Here is a 14,921-nt window from a genome sequence, read left to right as displayed (position 1 = left end):
TAACTAGCACAGCCTTCTGGGAGTGCATCATTGATTCAGTGCAAGCCACCTGTGGACCCTTATTGGTGCACAGCATCTCAAGAGCAGCCGGGCTTGCTTCAACCGATGGTTACGAACATCCAGACATTAATCAGCAAGGGGCATTTCTCATACTAGTTAGACAAAATCTACGTCAACACGTAAGACACAATTATAATTCGTGTTGTAGAGAATGTATCTCCTCTACGTGTAACTTTTGAGTGGTATGCCTTGTAACTGATGAATGATCCGAGTGTGCTCCCTATTTCAAAGACAATGAGTTGCTCCAGAGGCAGACGCTTCCTGAAAACACAAAAATACCTTTTGACCTATATCAGAAAAACAACGGGTCTCACCAGAGTTATCTTTACAGGTTATTCCAAAACACACTCTTTGTCCGAACATCACTTATTCAATGTTTGACCCTTATAGACAAAATGTTACATGTACGCACACAATCATACAAGTATTCATTCTAAATTATGGAGTCAGTTTAACAAAATTGAATTACTGCACTGAAATATACTGCAACAGGTTACATCGTATTAATAAGCTATTTAAAAAAAAATATGCACCGTCTGCTTAACAGTGTACGTACAACATACCATTGCGCCAATCAAAACAAGTAGGCCATTGCATGCTGGCGTCTGGGTCAAAATTGAGCAAATTCCAAACAGGCTATTTTCCACATGCAGGCCGGTGCAGAGCCACCACCTTGTGCCGCACAGGGGCAGCTGCTACTTGGGGATGCTCTTCGAGTGTTTGAGACGAGATACGATACAAAACTCCGAATTGCCGGGGCGATAGAGCACCATAAAAATGGAATTATTAGAACAAAGTGAATGCTTGGGAGCTTATTGGGTCTCGCTCCTGGTTAGAGATCTACCCAACCCACAGGTCCATAAAGACTGGCCGCTCGTACCCTGCAAGGTGAACCTAGGAATTGAGTGTTCAACTTATTTCTTGTCATTAAAGGTCTGTGACAAAAGGTGCATCTATTGGAGCAACATCGTCTCAAGCTTACATATCTACCGGGTCTCCATTTGACTTGACATTGTATTGTCGGATGAAGTCCACCCACACCTCCACCTCCACAAACTGCTGGGAGTTGCCTCGCTCTGCCTCACAGTCAGAATTCTCCTCCTGCTTCACGTTGCCTCCATCGATGTGAAGGTCCGATTTTGGAATTGAATCTTCATCTTCACATTTTACCTTCACTCCTTCACTCTCACCATCACTCCTTCACTCTTCACCATCACTCTTCACTCTTCACCATCACTTCTTCACATTTCACCTCGATACCTTTAAAAGTGTCCAAGCTGGGATTTTCTTCCGGTTCTTGTTTGATGAGGGATGGGCTCATTGCGGCACTTTGACTTTCACAAGCTGATTTCAGACTCCAGTCCTTGTGGATCTTCTGATGCTTGTGTGTTCTCTGGTGTTTTTCAAGAGCAGATGACTGTGCAAACGCCTTCCCACACACAATGCACTTGAAGGGTTTCTCTCCCGTGTGTGTTCTCTGGTGTATTACAAGAGCAGATGAATGTGCAAACGCCTTCCCACAAACATTGCACTTGAAGGGTTTCTCTCCCGTGTGTGTTCTCTGGTGTGCTACAAGAGTAGATAAACGTGCAAACGCCTTCCCACACAAACTACACCTGAAGGGTTTCTCTCCCGTGTGTGTTCTCTGGTGTTTTACAAGAGTATACGAATCTGAAAACGCGTTCCCGCACACAGTGCACTTGAAGGGTTTCTCTCCTGTGTGAGTTCTCTGGTGCCTTGTCAAATGTCCAGGACGATCCGTGCTGTATGCACACCGGTCGCATTGTTGCCTTTTGGCACCGAGCTGCGCCGACTGCCTTTGCTCCATCAGACAAATTCGACAGAGGAAGCGACAGCTGCAGACAGAAAAAAGTTACATCCACGTCAGTATCGATGCACAGAGGAATGCATATTTACACAGTAACACATGACTTATAAGTCGACACTTATTGATATATTCATGATGTAGTGAAAAAGTTTACCAAATTCATCACATGGGCTGTTCTGGCACACAATAAGAAGGGCGAATGGTCATAAACATGCCTGGAAGCCCTCGTATCTTCAAAATGAATGTTAACCCAAAACTCCGAGCACACAATTTTGGCTGTCTAGCTACAAAAGGAATATTTATGAAAGCTAAATTTAGCTGACAAAGCAAAGGGTGTTGAAAATAATACTATTTGTGTTAGCAAAAATGCATGAATTAATGTTCAATCGCAACTTAGAGGTGTGAAGCCAGCCAGGCTCACGATGTCCTTGCACGCTGGAATGAACAGATCTGACTTCAGCTGCATGTGTGTGCTGTGTTAACTTCTTGACTGTTTCCATTCTTATAAAGTTCCAAAGGAAAACAAAACAAACTATTGTTGTCATATAACCTTCGTGTTCAATAGAGTTAATAGACTTAACTGCCAACACAAACTTTACACTGTAACACACTGGCATGGTTAACAGGTGGTGGTGTGTCCAGACCCATGCCTGGCCACCTTCATCCGCTCACTGTTAATGCTTCCTTACTCATCCAAGTAATTCAATGAGGATTAATCAACACCCCCGAGGTTGCGTGTCTCTCTCGCTCCCCGTGGTGAGATGTTAACTACCTCTCCTGGCATACAGGAAGTCGTGGGTTCATCCCAACCCTGATGCCTGCTGTATATTTTTAGTTTGCGTGTCTTTCTCTCTTCCTGTGGTCGCGTGGATTTATCTCCGGATCTCCCGGTTGTCCCCACTCCACATGCAGAGAGTGGAACACCGCCACGCGTCCAGAGTGAACACACACCACGCGTCAAGAGTGAAACACCGCCACGCGTCTAGAGTGAACACCGCCACGCGTACAGAGTGAACACCGCCACGCGTCCAGAGTGAACACCGCCACGCGTCCAGAGTGAACACCGCCACGCGTCCAGAGTGAACACCGCCACGCGTCCAGAGTGAACATCGCTACGCGTCCAGATGTGAACACCGCCACGTGTCTAGAGTGAACACCGCCACGCCTCTAGAGTGAACACCACCACGTGTCTAGAGTGAACACCACCACGCGTCCAGAGTGAACATCGCTACGCGTCCAGAGTGAACACCGCTACGCGTCCAGAGTGAACACCGCCACGCTGTTGACAATCCCCACCTTGTTGTTATTGTTGTTGTGGGCAGGTCGCTTCTCAAAATAAGAGCGGTATAGCAGCTCAAGCGGGCGTGGCCTTGTAACAATGAAAAAAAAAAACGTGAATATTAAAATAAAACAAAGTTACAAAGTAGCGAGCCAGGTGAGGAGAAATTAAAACTTAAGCAAGATACTCTTTGGTTCTTTCGGTAAAGTCACGTAAATAAATAAATAAATTTTAGTTTCAGTTTCATTTATTTGGTATAGCCCTGTGAGCCATTCGGCTCTTGAATCGGATGCAACCGCAACAAACAAAAAACAAAACCATGAACGAGAAAACATCTTAAAGTGACTATGTGACTGTGCAAACATAAAATCCAGGAAAAAAACATCAAAATATTCCACAAAAAGCACCGTACACCACGCTGTGTGCAAATAGCATACGACGTTTCGATTGCAACACGAGTAATCATCATCAGGTACAAATGAAAAAGAAAACAAACCTAGTAAACTTAGAAATGTAATGCAATACAACACAGAGAGTCGGCTAACATAACAGTCAACACCCCACCTGGTTGATAACGTTCTTCCAAGATTGCTCAATTTGAGAGAAGAGACAAAACACAGGACACGGAGACACATTGACAGAGAGATGACACAGAGACATAGAGAGAGAGACACACACATAGGCACACATAGAGATGACACACATAGGCACACAGAGAACACCGCCTGTGTCGAGGCCTTAGAGAGAGGGGGGGCAGAGAGAGGGGGAGGTAGAGAGGGGGGGTAGAGAGAGAGGGGGGGGTGGGGGGTAGAGAAATTAGCATGTCAAGGCAAGCCGTAGCCATGGAGTCAACATTGGGGGGGAACCAAATCTTCCAGGGTCTGGGGGTCCCCCCCCCCCCCAGAAAAATATCTAAATTTGGAAAACTCATTTCCTGCCATTTCCTCCCTAAAATATTTTAAAAAGTTCACTAACACATGGGATGGAATTATTTTATTTTATACAATAATGTCTAATAGTGTATTGTATTACATTGCTATATTTTTTTCTTTTTTACATTTTCTTGTTTCATAGTGTGTAATGGCAGAGATTAGGGATTCATAAAGTACAACGCAATCATATAAACAGAAATCTATGCATTGTTATATGAAGACAAGTCCAGATTTTGTGGCCGTGGTTTTGCAAATTGTTTTTATTAACATAGCATCGCAATTATTAGTAAAAAAAATATTTTTATAGCAATATATTGGGGGGGACATTTTGAGCAAATTTAATTATTATAACATATTATAATTATAACATATCATTATTATAACATATTATAATTATTATAACATATTATTATAATTATTACAACATATTATAATTATTATAACATATTATAATTAGGGCCTTGTGTCAATGAGAGATTTGGAGGCTTGGTGACTGCACTTAATCAAACAAACTTCGTAACATTTGAAATGTATTGCAATGCAACACAGAAAGTCGGTCAACACACAATGAACGCATAGACTGGCTGATTGCGTTCTTCCACAGATTGCTAAACTAAGCGAGAGAATTGAAGCAAACGCGATCAGGCGAGGGCAGGAGGCAAGGCCCCGCGTTGTAAAAGTTCCAACCTGGACATCGTTTCCATGCTCGCTGCTACTCAATTGACATCCCAACGAGAGAGAGAGCGAGGCTCTACCTCGGTAAACAACAACAACCACAACACAACCACCACCGCAACCACCACCACCGCAACCACCACCACCGCAACAACCACACCACAACCACACCACAACCACCACCGCAACCGCCACCACCGCAACCGCCACCACCGCAACCGCCACCACCGCAACCACCACCGCAACCACCACCACCGCAACCACCACCACCACGGCCGCAACCACCACCACCGCAACCACCACCACCACGCCGCAACAACCACCACAACCACCACCGCAACCCACCACCACAACCACCACCACAACCACCCGCAACCACCACCACAACCACCACCACCACCACCGCCGCAACCACCACCACAACAACCACCACCACAACCACCGCAACCACCACCGCAACCACCACCACCACAACCACCACCGCAACCACCACCACAACCACCACCACAACCACCGCAACCACCACCACAACCACCACCACCACCACCGCCGCAACCACCACCACAACAACCACCACAACCACCGCAACCACACCGCAACCAACCACCGCAACCACCACCGCAACCACCACCACCGTAACCACCACCACCGCAACCACCACCACCGCAACAACCACCACAATCACCGCAACCACCACCGCAACCACCACCACCGCAACCACCACCACCAACGCCGCAACCACCACCACAACTACCACCACAATCACCACCACAACCACCACCACAACAACCACCACCACAACAACCACCACCACAACAACCACCGCCGCAACCACCACCACAACAACAACCACAACAACCACCACAACCACCACCACAACAACCACCACCACAACAACCACCACCGCAACCACCACCACAACAACAACCACCACCACAACCACCACCACAACAACCACCACAACCACCACCACAACAACCACAACAACCACCACAACAACCACCACCACCACAACAACCACCACCACCGCCGCAACCACCACCACAACAACAACCACCACCACAACAACAACCACAACAACAACAACCACCACCACCGCAACCACCACCACAACAACCACAACAACCACCACCACAACAGCGATGAGAATTTCTCACCTCGGATTTCAGTTCACGGGCGGAGCGGCAACTTCCTGGTCCCTCGCGACGTCACGCGGCAGCAGGTGACATGACGTCACTTGCGGGGTACGATGACACTCCCTTCCCCAATGAGCGGCTCTCAACTCGCGACGGCTTTCACGACACATTATGTTAATGAGCCGCCAGTCACCGGGCGTGGCTTTGCCCAAATAAGGATTGGCACTGGGACAGATATCGGCAGCGGCCGAGCAGAAATGACGTCACGCTCAAGAGCGCGGTGGTCGGGGGTGGGTGACATGACGTCACTAGCGAGGCACACCGCCCCCTGGCGTTTGACGCCGCTGAGGTCATGCTGAGCGGTGACGTCAGAGGGCGGGGTCAGAGTTCAAGTTTGTTGACAAGGAGAGCGGCAGTGACGTGGTGAGCGCTGCGCTCCGCACCGACCAGCCGAGTTCTGTTCCCGCTCGTGGCCAACACCGCCAGTGACGACTTTGTGAACCGGTCCTGAGCCTCCCCTAGGTCGACTCAGCCTCAAACGAGTACCCGGTGCGGTGTGTCAACATCGCCACTATGGAGACAAAGGCGGCCGGGCGTGGTGCTGGCCACCCACCCCCTCGTGTGCCGTCCCACCCTTAATAGGTGCTCGCGAACAGCACTTGCCCCTACAGTCTGTTAAGGCTATACGGGGGATCTTTGTGTGTTGGGAGCAAGTTTGAGTGGCGTGAAGCCGTGGGAGTTGAACGGGCGCCTGCTGCTACTGACAGTCGTTTACTCCGGTTGGACAGACGCTGATAGACAGACACACACAGACAGGCAGGACAGGCAGACAGACACAGAAAAGAGGAACACAGAGACAGAGAGACAGGCAGAGAGAGACACAGAGGCGAACAGACACAGACTGACAGAGAGATGTTGAATCGAACACACTGAACTCGCTCCATTGAAAGAGTTTCCTCGATCTTTGCCCATCCCCGGAAGTCGTTCTAGTTTCTATTTATTTCATTGTGTGTGGTGTGAACGTGTAAGCAATGTGGGATATCGATGAACACGGACATGAACAAGATCAGCAGACAAGACGTCTTTCATACTCTTTGGTTCTTTCAATAAAGTCACGTAGGTACAAAAATAATAATAATTAATAAATCACGACGTTTCGATCGCAACACGAGCGGTCGTCCTCAGGCGAAAACATCCAGACATGAGGACTGCCTAGATGAAAACCAGCATGGAAGGGGCCCAGTGTGGGGCCGGCTATGCTAATGGCATAGTCCCGTGTGTGTGTGTGTGATGTGAGGTCTCCTGGCAGCAGTCATTCTCCGCTGTAGTCCTGGCATTTGCTGCTCAGCTTCATTCCCCAGCTGTGGTCCCAGTGGCACCGTCTCTCTGGGGAACCGTGTGGTGTTTGTAGCGAGTATCACGGGGTGGGTGGGTAGTGTGGTGATAGTGGTCACAGTTGGTACCGATGCACGACCACCGCCACCACCCCTACTGGGCAGTGGACCTGCCACCACAAAGCAGCACGCGGCGGAGGAGTGAGGCGATCGCTGTCGCCACGCGAGCGAGGCCCCCTCGCTTCCTCTTCTTTTCGTGCATCTCCACCTGCACCTCTTCCGTTTTCTCCTCTGTCTCATCCTCCTCCATCCCCTCTTCTTCATCCTCCACCACCATTTTCTCCTCTACCTCCTCTTCCTGCGCCACCTCCATCTTCTCCATCTTCTTCTCCGCTAGCACCATCTTTTCCTCCTTCATCTCCTCCTCAACTTCCGGCACCACCATCTCCACCACCGTCTTCTCTTCCTCCTCCACCACCATTGTTTCCCCTTTGTCCGTCGTCTCCATGTCCTCCACCACGACCATCTGTTCATCTTTCGATTTAAAGCTTTCGTGACTGCAGGGATTCATCTTCTTGGTTCTTTCGGTAAAGTCACGTAGAAGGGAAGTAATAAAATAATAAAAATAAAACATAATAAAACAATTGTTTTATTATGTTTTATTTTTATTATTTTATTACTTCCCTTCTACGTGACTTTACCGAAAGAACCAAGAAGGAGACATCTGTTCATCATTTGTTGTCTCCTTGTCCTCCATCTCCGTATTGTCTTTCTCCTCTGCCTCCGTGTTCTCCTCCATTGTCACCATCACAATCTCGTCCTCCTTTGCCTTCTCTTCCTCCGATTTCTCCTCCTCCTCTGTCTCTACCTCATCCTCCATCATCTCCTCTTTCACCTCTTCCTTCGTCTCCTTCTCCACATCCTCTGTCTTCACTTCAAAGGCCTGGACGAGTGAGGAGGAGGGCTGCGCTGGCACAGATCTGTGAAGAGACAACACGACACCGTTCCACCTTGCTGCTACGGCAGACATCGCCATCTTCCCATCGTCCGTGAGTGGAATGTGTGGCGGATTAATTCGAGATTCATATAAACATCAATAACGACATAGCCAGTGAGTGTGCTTAGTATTCGTGCTGTCATTCTCATGGCGCCAGGCTAAGCTTGAGATAGGTGCAGCTGTGTCTCACACAGACTGCTGTAGTTTCACAGTAGTGGGTGGCGTTGCTGTGCAAATTTAGCTGAATAATTTGAAGTGACATTTTTTTGGTTCTTTCGGTAAAGTCACGTAGGTATAAAATATAATAAATAAAATCACAACGTTTCGATTGCAACACAAGCAATCATCATCAGGTGGGAAAGCCACAGCAAGAAACGTTCTTGAAATAACGACATGGCCATCGAAACGTCGTGATTTAATTCATTTGATTTCATACCTACGTGAATTTACTGATATAACCAAAGATTATGGATCCCTGTAGTCACGAAAACTTCAAATCTAGATTTACATTGTTATATATGTCTATTCTAATTGACCCCTTGCACATAATGTCCTAAGCATTTCAAATGACATCGATAGAGATCCTGCACGTCCACTGTGACGGAATGGGTGTGGATCTGTGTGGTCAATGCAGCAGCAATAATAGCCAAGGCGGGAAGCAAGATCTGAACTGTAATGATGAAGAATGAGTGCACGACAATTTGGTCGCTTCAACACATCCACGATTTCAAAAAAGTGTCCGTCAGTGATTTGTGGTCGAGAGAGCCACCTCCCTTGACGTCGAAGACATCTCAGAGTGCATTGCATGCGATGAGCCTCTCGCATCTCTCTTCTCATCGCGTTTTAAATTGGACACCCCTCTCAGTGGTAGCTGTCGCTGTACATTACAAAGCGACAAGGCACCTGGCCTGGAAACAGGCGATAGAGAGCGAGAATCTCACGATGGATGGAGGGTTACATGGTGAAGATATGCCCACTTAGTTATGTGGTCTAACCCAGAAACCAGTTATGAAAATAAATCTGTCCAGAGTATAGCGGAATGTACACGTGGGGTTTGCAGTGTCTGTGAATTTTGAGAGCGCGACAGGGCTTGAGCACCTGTGCGTCACAGCAACATTGACCTGGGTTTGATTTCCACGTTTGGCCACATGCTCCGTGTGGATTATGCAGCCAGCTGTTCTGGGAAGGTTCTGCAGCTTTCTCCCTGTTACTGAACCCACACAAGTAATGCAAACCGTTCGATTTGGATCGCAAACAGTAGCAACTTTCTTGCAAAATGCGAGCAAACTTGGCAGGATCCTCCTGAAAAAAAGTCTTGAGACCAAGTAAGGCTGATGCTGCGTGAGAAGCATGGCAATAAATAACAAAAATAAGTATAACCCGTAAAAACAAAGTTTTTCACTATCAATCCTTTATATGCGTGGCGGCTAGTGTCCTCTCGTCCTCTGGCTTGAGATGGCTGCCACCTATGGGTCAGATGATTGTCTGCCAGTATTAACCAATTGGTAATTAAATATTTAATTTGTTTTCCCTAAGCAGTCTAAAATTTTGGAAAAAAATTTTCACGAACATTAATTGTCTCGCACAACGAGTCTGTGTGCAAAATGTCAGCTCGATTGGATCATGGGAAGTGGGTTAAAAAACGACCGAAATATTTGCACGGTCGTAAGCAAGCAAGCACGCAAGCACGCAAGCAAGCGAACTTAATATAAAGGATTTAATAAACACACAGGGCGCACACGCAGAGTGGTTTACCGTGGCTCAGCGACTCCGGAGTTTGCTTTATCTTCTTGGAAGCCCTCTTCTCCAAAGCTCGGTGCAATTGGTCCCCACACAGGATTGGAGGACATGGTGGCGGTGGCGGCGGTGGTGGCGGTGGTGCTGCTGGTGGTATCGGTCTGGAGCCATTGTCGCTCGATCTTGGCGAGGCGCTGCTCCTCCTTGAGGTACTTTTGCTCCACAAGACGCTTCTCCTCCATCAAGTGCTCCTCCTCCTCTTGACGCTTCACCTCAACGAGGCGCTTCTCCTGCATGAGACGTTTCTCCTCGAGGAGCTTCACCTTGCGAAAGCGCCTCTCCTCAAGACGCTTCTTCTTCTTCTCGAGACGCTTCAGCTCTATGAGACGCTTCACCTCAAAGAGGCGATTCTCCTCCATGAGGCGCTTCTCTTCCTCGACCCGCTGCACCTCAATGAGGCGCTGCTCCTCGACAAGGCGCTTCTCTTCTTCCACCCGCTTCTCTTCCATGAGGCGCTTCTCTTCCTTGACCCGCTTCACATCTATGAGGCGCTTCTCTTCCTCCAGATGCTTCTCCTTGAGACGCTTCACCTCGCGAAGGCGCTTTTCCTCTATGAAGCGCGTTTCTTCAAGGAGGCGCTTTTCCATGACGCGTTTTACGTCGTTGAGGATTTTGTTTCGAAGGCACTTCTGCTCCGTTTGGTGCTTCACCTTGGCGAGGCGCTTCACCTCGTTGGGGCGCTTCTCTTCCATTGTGCATTTCTCCTTCGCAAGGCGCTTGTCCTCCTGGAGACGCTTCACTCCGCTGAAATTCTTCACCTCCCCAATGCTCCTCTGTTCACGCGAAGATGAGCACATGACCATTGAGACGTGCACTCAGGACAAAATCTATTCTCGTAGGCACACAAACATGGACGGGCACATAGACAAACAAAAATGCATACTGGCACATCTATGTACGGATGCAAACATGCACATTAACTCATGGCATGACGTGATGATGGAGGGATGGAGTGATGGTGTTGGGAGATGGTGTTGTGATACGGAGAGGTGAAATTGTGGAATGTTCTGGAGAGACGGTGCCTTGTGATGGTATTGACGCTTTATGAGGCTCTATGATATTGTATTGATTCTAGATTTGAAGCTTTCGTGACTGCAATGATTCATACTCACGTATGTGACTTTACCGAAAAAACCTAAGAAAGAGTCACATACGTGACTTTACCGAAAAAACCTGAGAGTATATTGTATTGAGTTGGTGGTGGTGTGGTGTGATGAGAAATGTGATGTGAAGAGATGGTGTGGTGATGTGAGGTGTAGTGATGTTTTGGTGCAATGGTGTGGGAGTGTGGAGAGAATGTGGTGTTTGACTCCCATAGACCCCATACACACCTTTGGGGAACGATTCTCATAGCTTTGGCCTGGGAAAGGGTCCACTTCATCCATAATGTCCCCCCACGTGGTCGACTGGCGCCATGACTCCCGGGCTACGGAAAACAAAATTAATTCAAACGACGAGTAATGTATTAGAGAACGAAGCACGTGGAGATTCACGGAACTAATTCTGAGATTCCTGCAATTACCTCTTAACACATAACATGACCTACTGTTGAGAAACATTAGTCACATGGCAGTAAAACATTACAAGTCATATTTTTGTAAGCATGTTGAGACCATCAATTCCATGAACTTGAGACCCCCATTTAAACAAAGATGCTTGAAACGCAGCTCTAAATCCATGCTGTCTGCCACACTTGACCGTTTACCTCTTCCCATCACCACCAAGCCACGTCCACTAAAAATAATTAATCAGGGAGCTGCCTCCTCTGCATAAAAGCCACGTGATGCAGGTAACTGGGACTTACCATCATAGTCCTCTAAGATGTCAGCCCACTTGCGTTGTCTGTCCATGTTGTTGGGAAGGAGTAGTTTCTGTTTGATGTTGGAGGGCCTGGGGAGGTTGTAAAAACGCTAAGATTTATCAGCCTTTTTAATCACTCATCCTCTTAATTATTACATATTTGACCACTCACTGAATCAATCAAATCACTTTCGTGCCCTTTGTTTTACAAGTCCACTCACTCGCTTGTTTGCCCACTCACGCGTGCGTCAGATCACTCACTCATCCACCCACGCGAACATGTTTATTCCAACTGCCTATTGCATTAAACATAATCGCCAGATATAACCGTGATGTTTAACCTCTAATCCAGACAAGCATGTTGATGCACAGCCCATTTGTATTAATCGACTGTCTTGTAGGTCATTGGGGTCAAATGACCATACGTAAATCATTTGTTATAACCCGAGAATGACGTCGTAGGTCACGTGATGTCAGAGGTACCGCCCATGTGGCTGTGACGTCACAGATAGGAGACGTCTATGGCAGCAGCTAGGGTCTGAACTAAAAGGCAGACTCCTCCCCCGTGTTGGATAACATTCAAAACATGTAATGCAGGGCACAATTATGCAGGCAATCAGAACACAATCATTATAGACATGTTAATCATATTATATGAGATTTAAACAGGTTAGTTATGAACGTACTTAAATGTGGGCTTGTTTTGGGTCTAAACAATGACAGTAACAGCAACATATCAGAGCATGCCAAGTAACCTAACTAATAGTCCTAATTTTGTTGCAGAAAATCCAAACACCAACATATTCAAAAATAATGAAGCTTTAGTTTGTAGTCAACGTGCAATAAAAATGAACAACACACATCGTCAACAGGGACGCTCACCTCGTTGAGAATTCGCTCTGCAAAGGCTTCTTCTGCTGCTCACTCGTGCGCATTCCTCTCGACAGCGGGTGGAGGCGTGGCTATGACGTAACAGAGGTGACGTCACTACAGCGAGGCTCCGCCCCCACGCGCTTGGCGGGCGCACCACGTGGTGCAGTGCGGGTGGTGTGCGTCACCGGAAACAGCAGAGCCCTCGGTTCGACATTCAACATTTGCCCCCTCGCTTTGTGCTGTCTTTGATGTCGCCGTTACTGCGGCGAGGACTGAAGCGATGCCTGGCCATCAGGCCTGGCATATACCTAGGCCTCAGGCTTCATATTTGTTCCTAGTTATTTTTTGTTTAATTGGAAATATTAACTTGCATTTCATTAATAACATTTCAAGCGTATAAACACCATCCCATTGGTTTATTTACTTTTAAATTCAGGTTTTTATTATAGTTATTGATCTGTAGTTATATTTAAGTGAGTGAGGTGGTTGTACTAAGTGTGAATTTGAGTTCCATGTAAATCTTAAACAACTACGCTGGTTTGGTCGTCTGCGTGCGTATCTGGACGTTAATTTATTTACGGACCCGCCCAAACAGCTCGCTCTGATTCGATGAAAATAAAACAGCCGGCAAAAAGCCACAGCTCACTTTGATTCGATAAAAATAAATAATTATCACGCCCGGAAGAGAGTGATAGCATAGGTTTGGCAAGGTCTGCGCCGCAGTGCTGCAGTGCACTGTGGGCGCAGACCCTGCGCTGTGTGAGTGTGGTGTGTATGCAAGTGTGCGAATGGTAGTTACACTAATATTACGTATATTTATGTAAAAAAATGGGTGCTGCGTGCTGCGATTAGTGGAGTCCCCAAACAACTTTACCTTACGAGTAGGCAGGGCTCGCTATACAGTGAGTCTTAGCGGATTGAGCTGGCAGCTTCACCTGCCGGGACCACGGCCAGTTGCGTAGCGCCCCCTACAGTTTCGCCCATGGGTCAATACCCCCATGGGGCAACCCAGCTGACTGTTTGATGGGTACAATGGGTACTTTTCGGTTTATCCGGCTTATTACCATTATTATGTATTGACGTTGATCACGTCTCCATGGACGGCTTGCTGTCTACTTCGGTTGTGTAATTCAGATGTTGTGCATGCTGCTGCTGGTAAGGGCATGTGTTGCATAATATGCAGCATGTGTCCGCGTATCATGTTTGCCACAGATGCAGTTGGCGTTACTGTACATTTATGATGTCTTGGAGTGCCAATCCCATGCACTTTGAAATGTTATAAACTGTCTAAAAAGGTTGCAGCCCGGCCCCCGCCGCTGTCACTCTCTGGCCGTTGCACAAGCCATATCGGAATTTGCGACATGCTAAAACAATGAGTACAGTGTGACACCACCCGGGTAACTCCCGAGATCTAAATGGGCATTGGAAAGTGATCGCTTTATTGAGATGATTATGGTACTACCACAGGGTATTGTGAACGGTTCAGGAGGAGGAGAGGTCTGGATTTCTAAGTCTCACAGTACCGGTAAGAAGCGCCGGGTGGGGGATGCCCTCCACTGGGGTACAAATTCTGTCATTATCAGTATACGATCATGCAATGTTACTATCTGCAAGCTGTCATAACTCAAACGATCCCCATTATTGTTCGATTGAGAAATGGAGTGACCCACACCTCTGATATCATATGTGAGGAACCCAAAAATCTGATGCATGCGTAAAACATCCACAATGGGAATACGTAAACGTAAAAACACCAACAAAATATTTTTTTATAAGAAAATAATAGGTGGCCCCATAACGGATTTGTCTGTGTGTGTACATACAGACGGAGGATGCAGGGGCTAACCTGTGTGCGATCGGAACGGTGCAATTTCTGACCAATGTCACTGTGTATGGCGCACACGCTGACGCACACCGGAGCTGTGTCTTTGCCATGCAAGGGCATGGTGGATGGTGGAGCGCATATGGATGGTGCGTTACGAACAAAATAAAACAAAACAAACCGCTGGAAGCAGCCATGCGAGCAGGCTACCTTGAGAGCGATCGCGAATGGGTTGTGTGTCTGGAAGAAGCCTCGCTCTTTCAGTTGCCGTACCAGCTTCGTCAACTCTTCGCTACCATTCTGCTGTATTCCATGCCAGCAGATATCAAGACTCTCTGGGATAAATTATACGACGAATTGGCTCGCGATTACGAGTACCAGTACCGCC

General features: G+C 47.4%; 1 protein-coding gene across 2 annotated transcripts; it reads right to left on the bottom strand.

Moving 5' to 3' along the window:
- Window positions 1-12: 12 nt before the first annotated feature.
- On the bottom strand, window positions 13-5,984 carry LOC133361290 (zinc finger protein 892-like). Of its 2 annotated transcripts, XM_061580226.1 has the most exons (5): window positions 5,932-5,984; window positions 3,185-3,257; window positions 1,292-1,916; window positions 1,043-1,230; window positions 13-321 (listed from the first exon to the last, which is right to left on the bottom strand). In XM_061580226.1, the coding sequence occupies exons 3-5, from the start codon at window positions 1,886-1,888 to the stop codon at window positions 168-170; spliced, it is 939 nt and encodes a 312-aa protein (XP_061436210.1). In that variant the 5' UTR covers window positions 1,889-1,916; window positions 3,185-3,257; window positions 5,932-5,984; the 3' UTR covers window positions 13-167. The 2 variants fall into 2 exon arrangements, with proteins under 2 accessions (XP_061436210.1, XP_061436211.1); XM_061580227.1 differs by having other exon boundaries at window positions 146-1,230.
- Window positions 5,985-14,921: the final 8,937 nt, after the last annotated feature.

The sequence above is a fragment of the Lethenteron reissneri genome, chromosome 72 (genome assembly GCF_015708825.2).
Source record: "Lethenteron reissneri isolate LAM-NWPU_2019-01 chromosome 72, ASM1570882v1, whole genome shotgun sequence".
NCBI classification, from domain to species: domain Eukaryota; kingdom Metazoa; phylum Chordata; class Hyperoartia; order Petromyzontiformes; family Petromyzontidae; genus Lethenteron; species Lethenteron reissneri.
Note: the sequence above shows the minus strand (reverse complement) of the source record. Positions and strands in the feature narration are given on the sequence as shown.

Coding starts and splice junctions, on each gene's coding strand:
- LOC133361290 (XM_061580226.1), bottom strand. CDS start 1,888: ATGGAGCAAAGGCAGTCGGCGCAGCTCGGTGCCAAAAGGCAACAATGC. Junction 1,231..1,291: donor TGAAATGTGAAGAAGTGATG/GTGAAGAGTGAA, acceptor GAAGGAGTGAAG/GTAAAATGTGAAGATGAAGA. Junction 322..1,042: donor AATGGAGACCCGGTAGATAT/GTAAGCTTGAGA, acceptor TTGTGTTTTCAG/GAAGCGTCTGCCTCTGGAGC.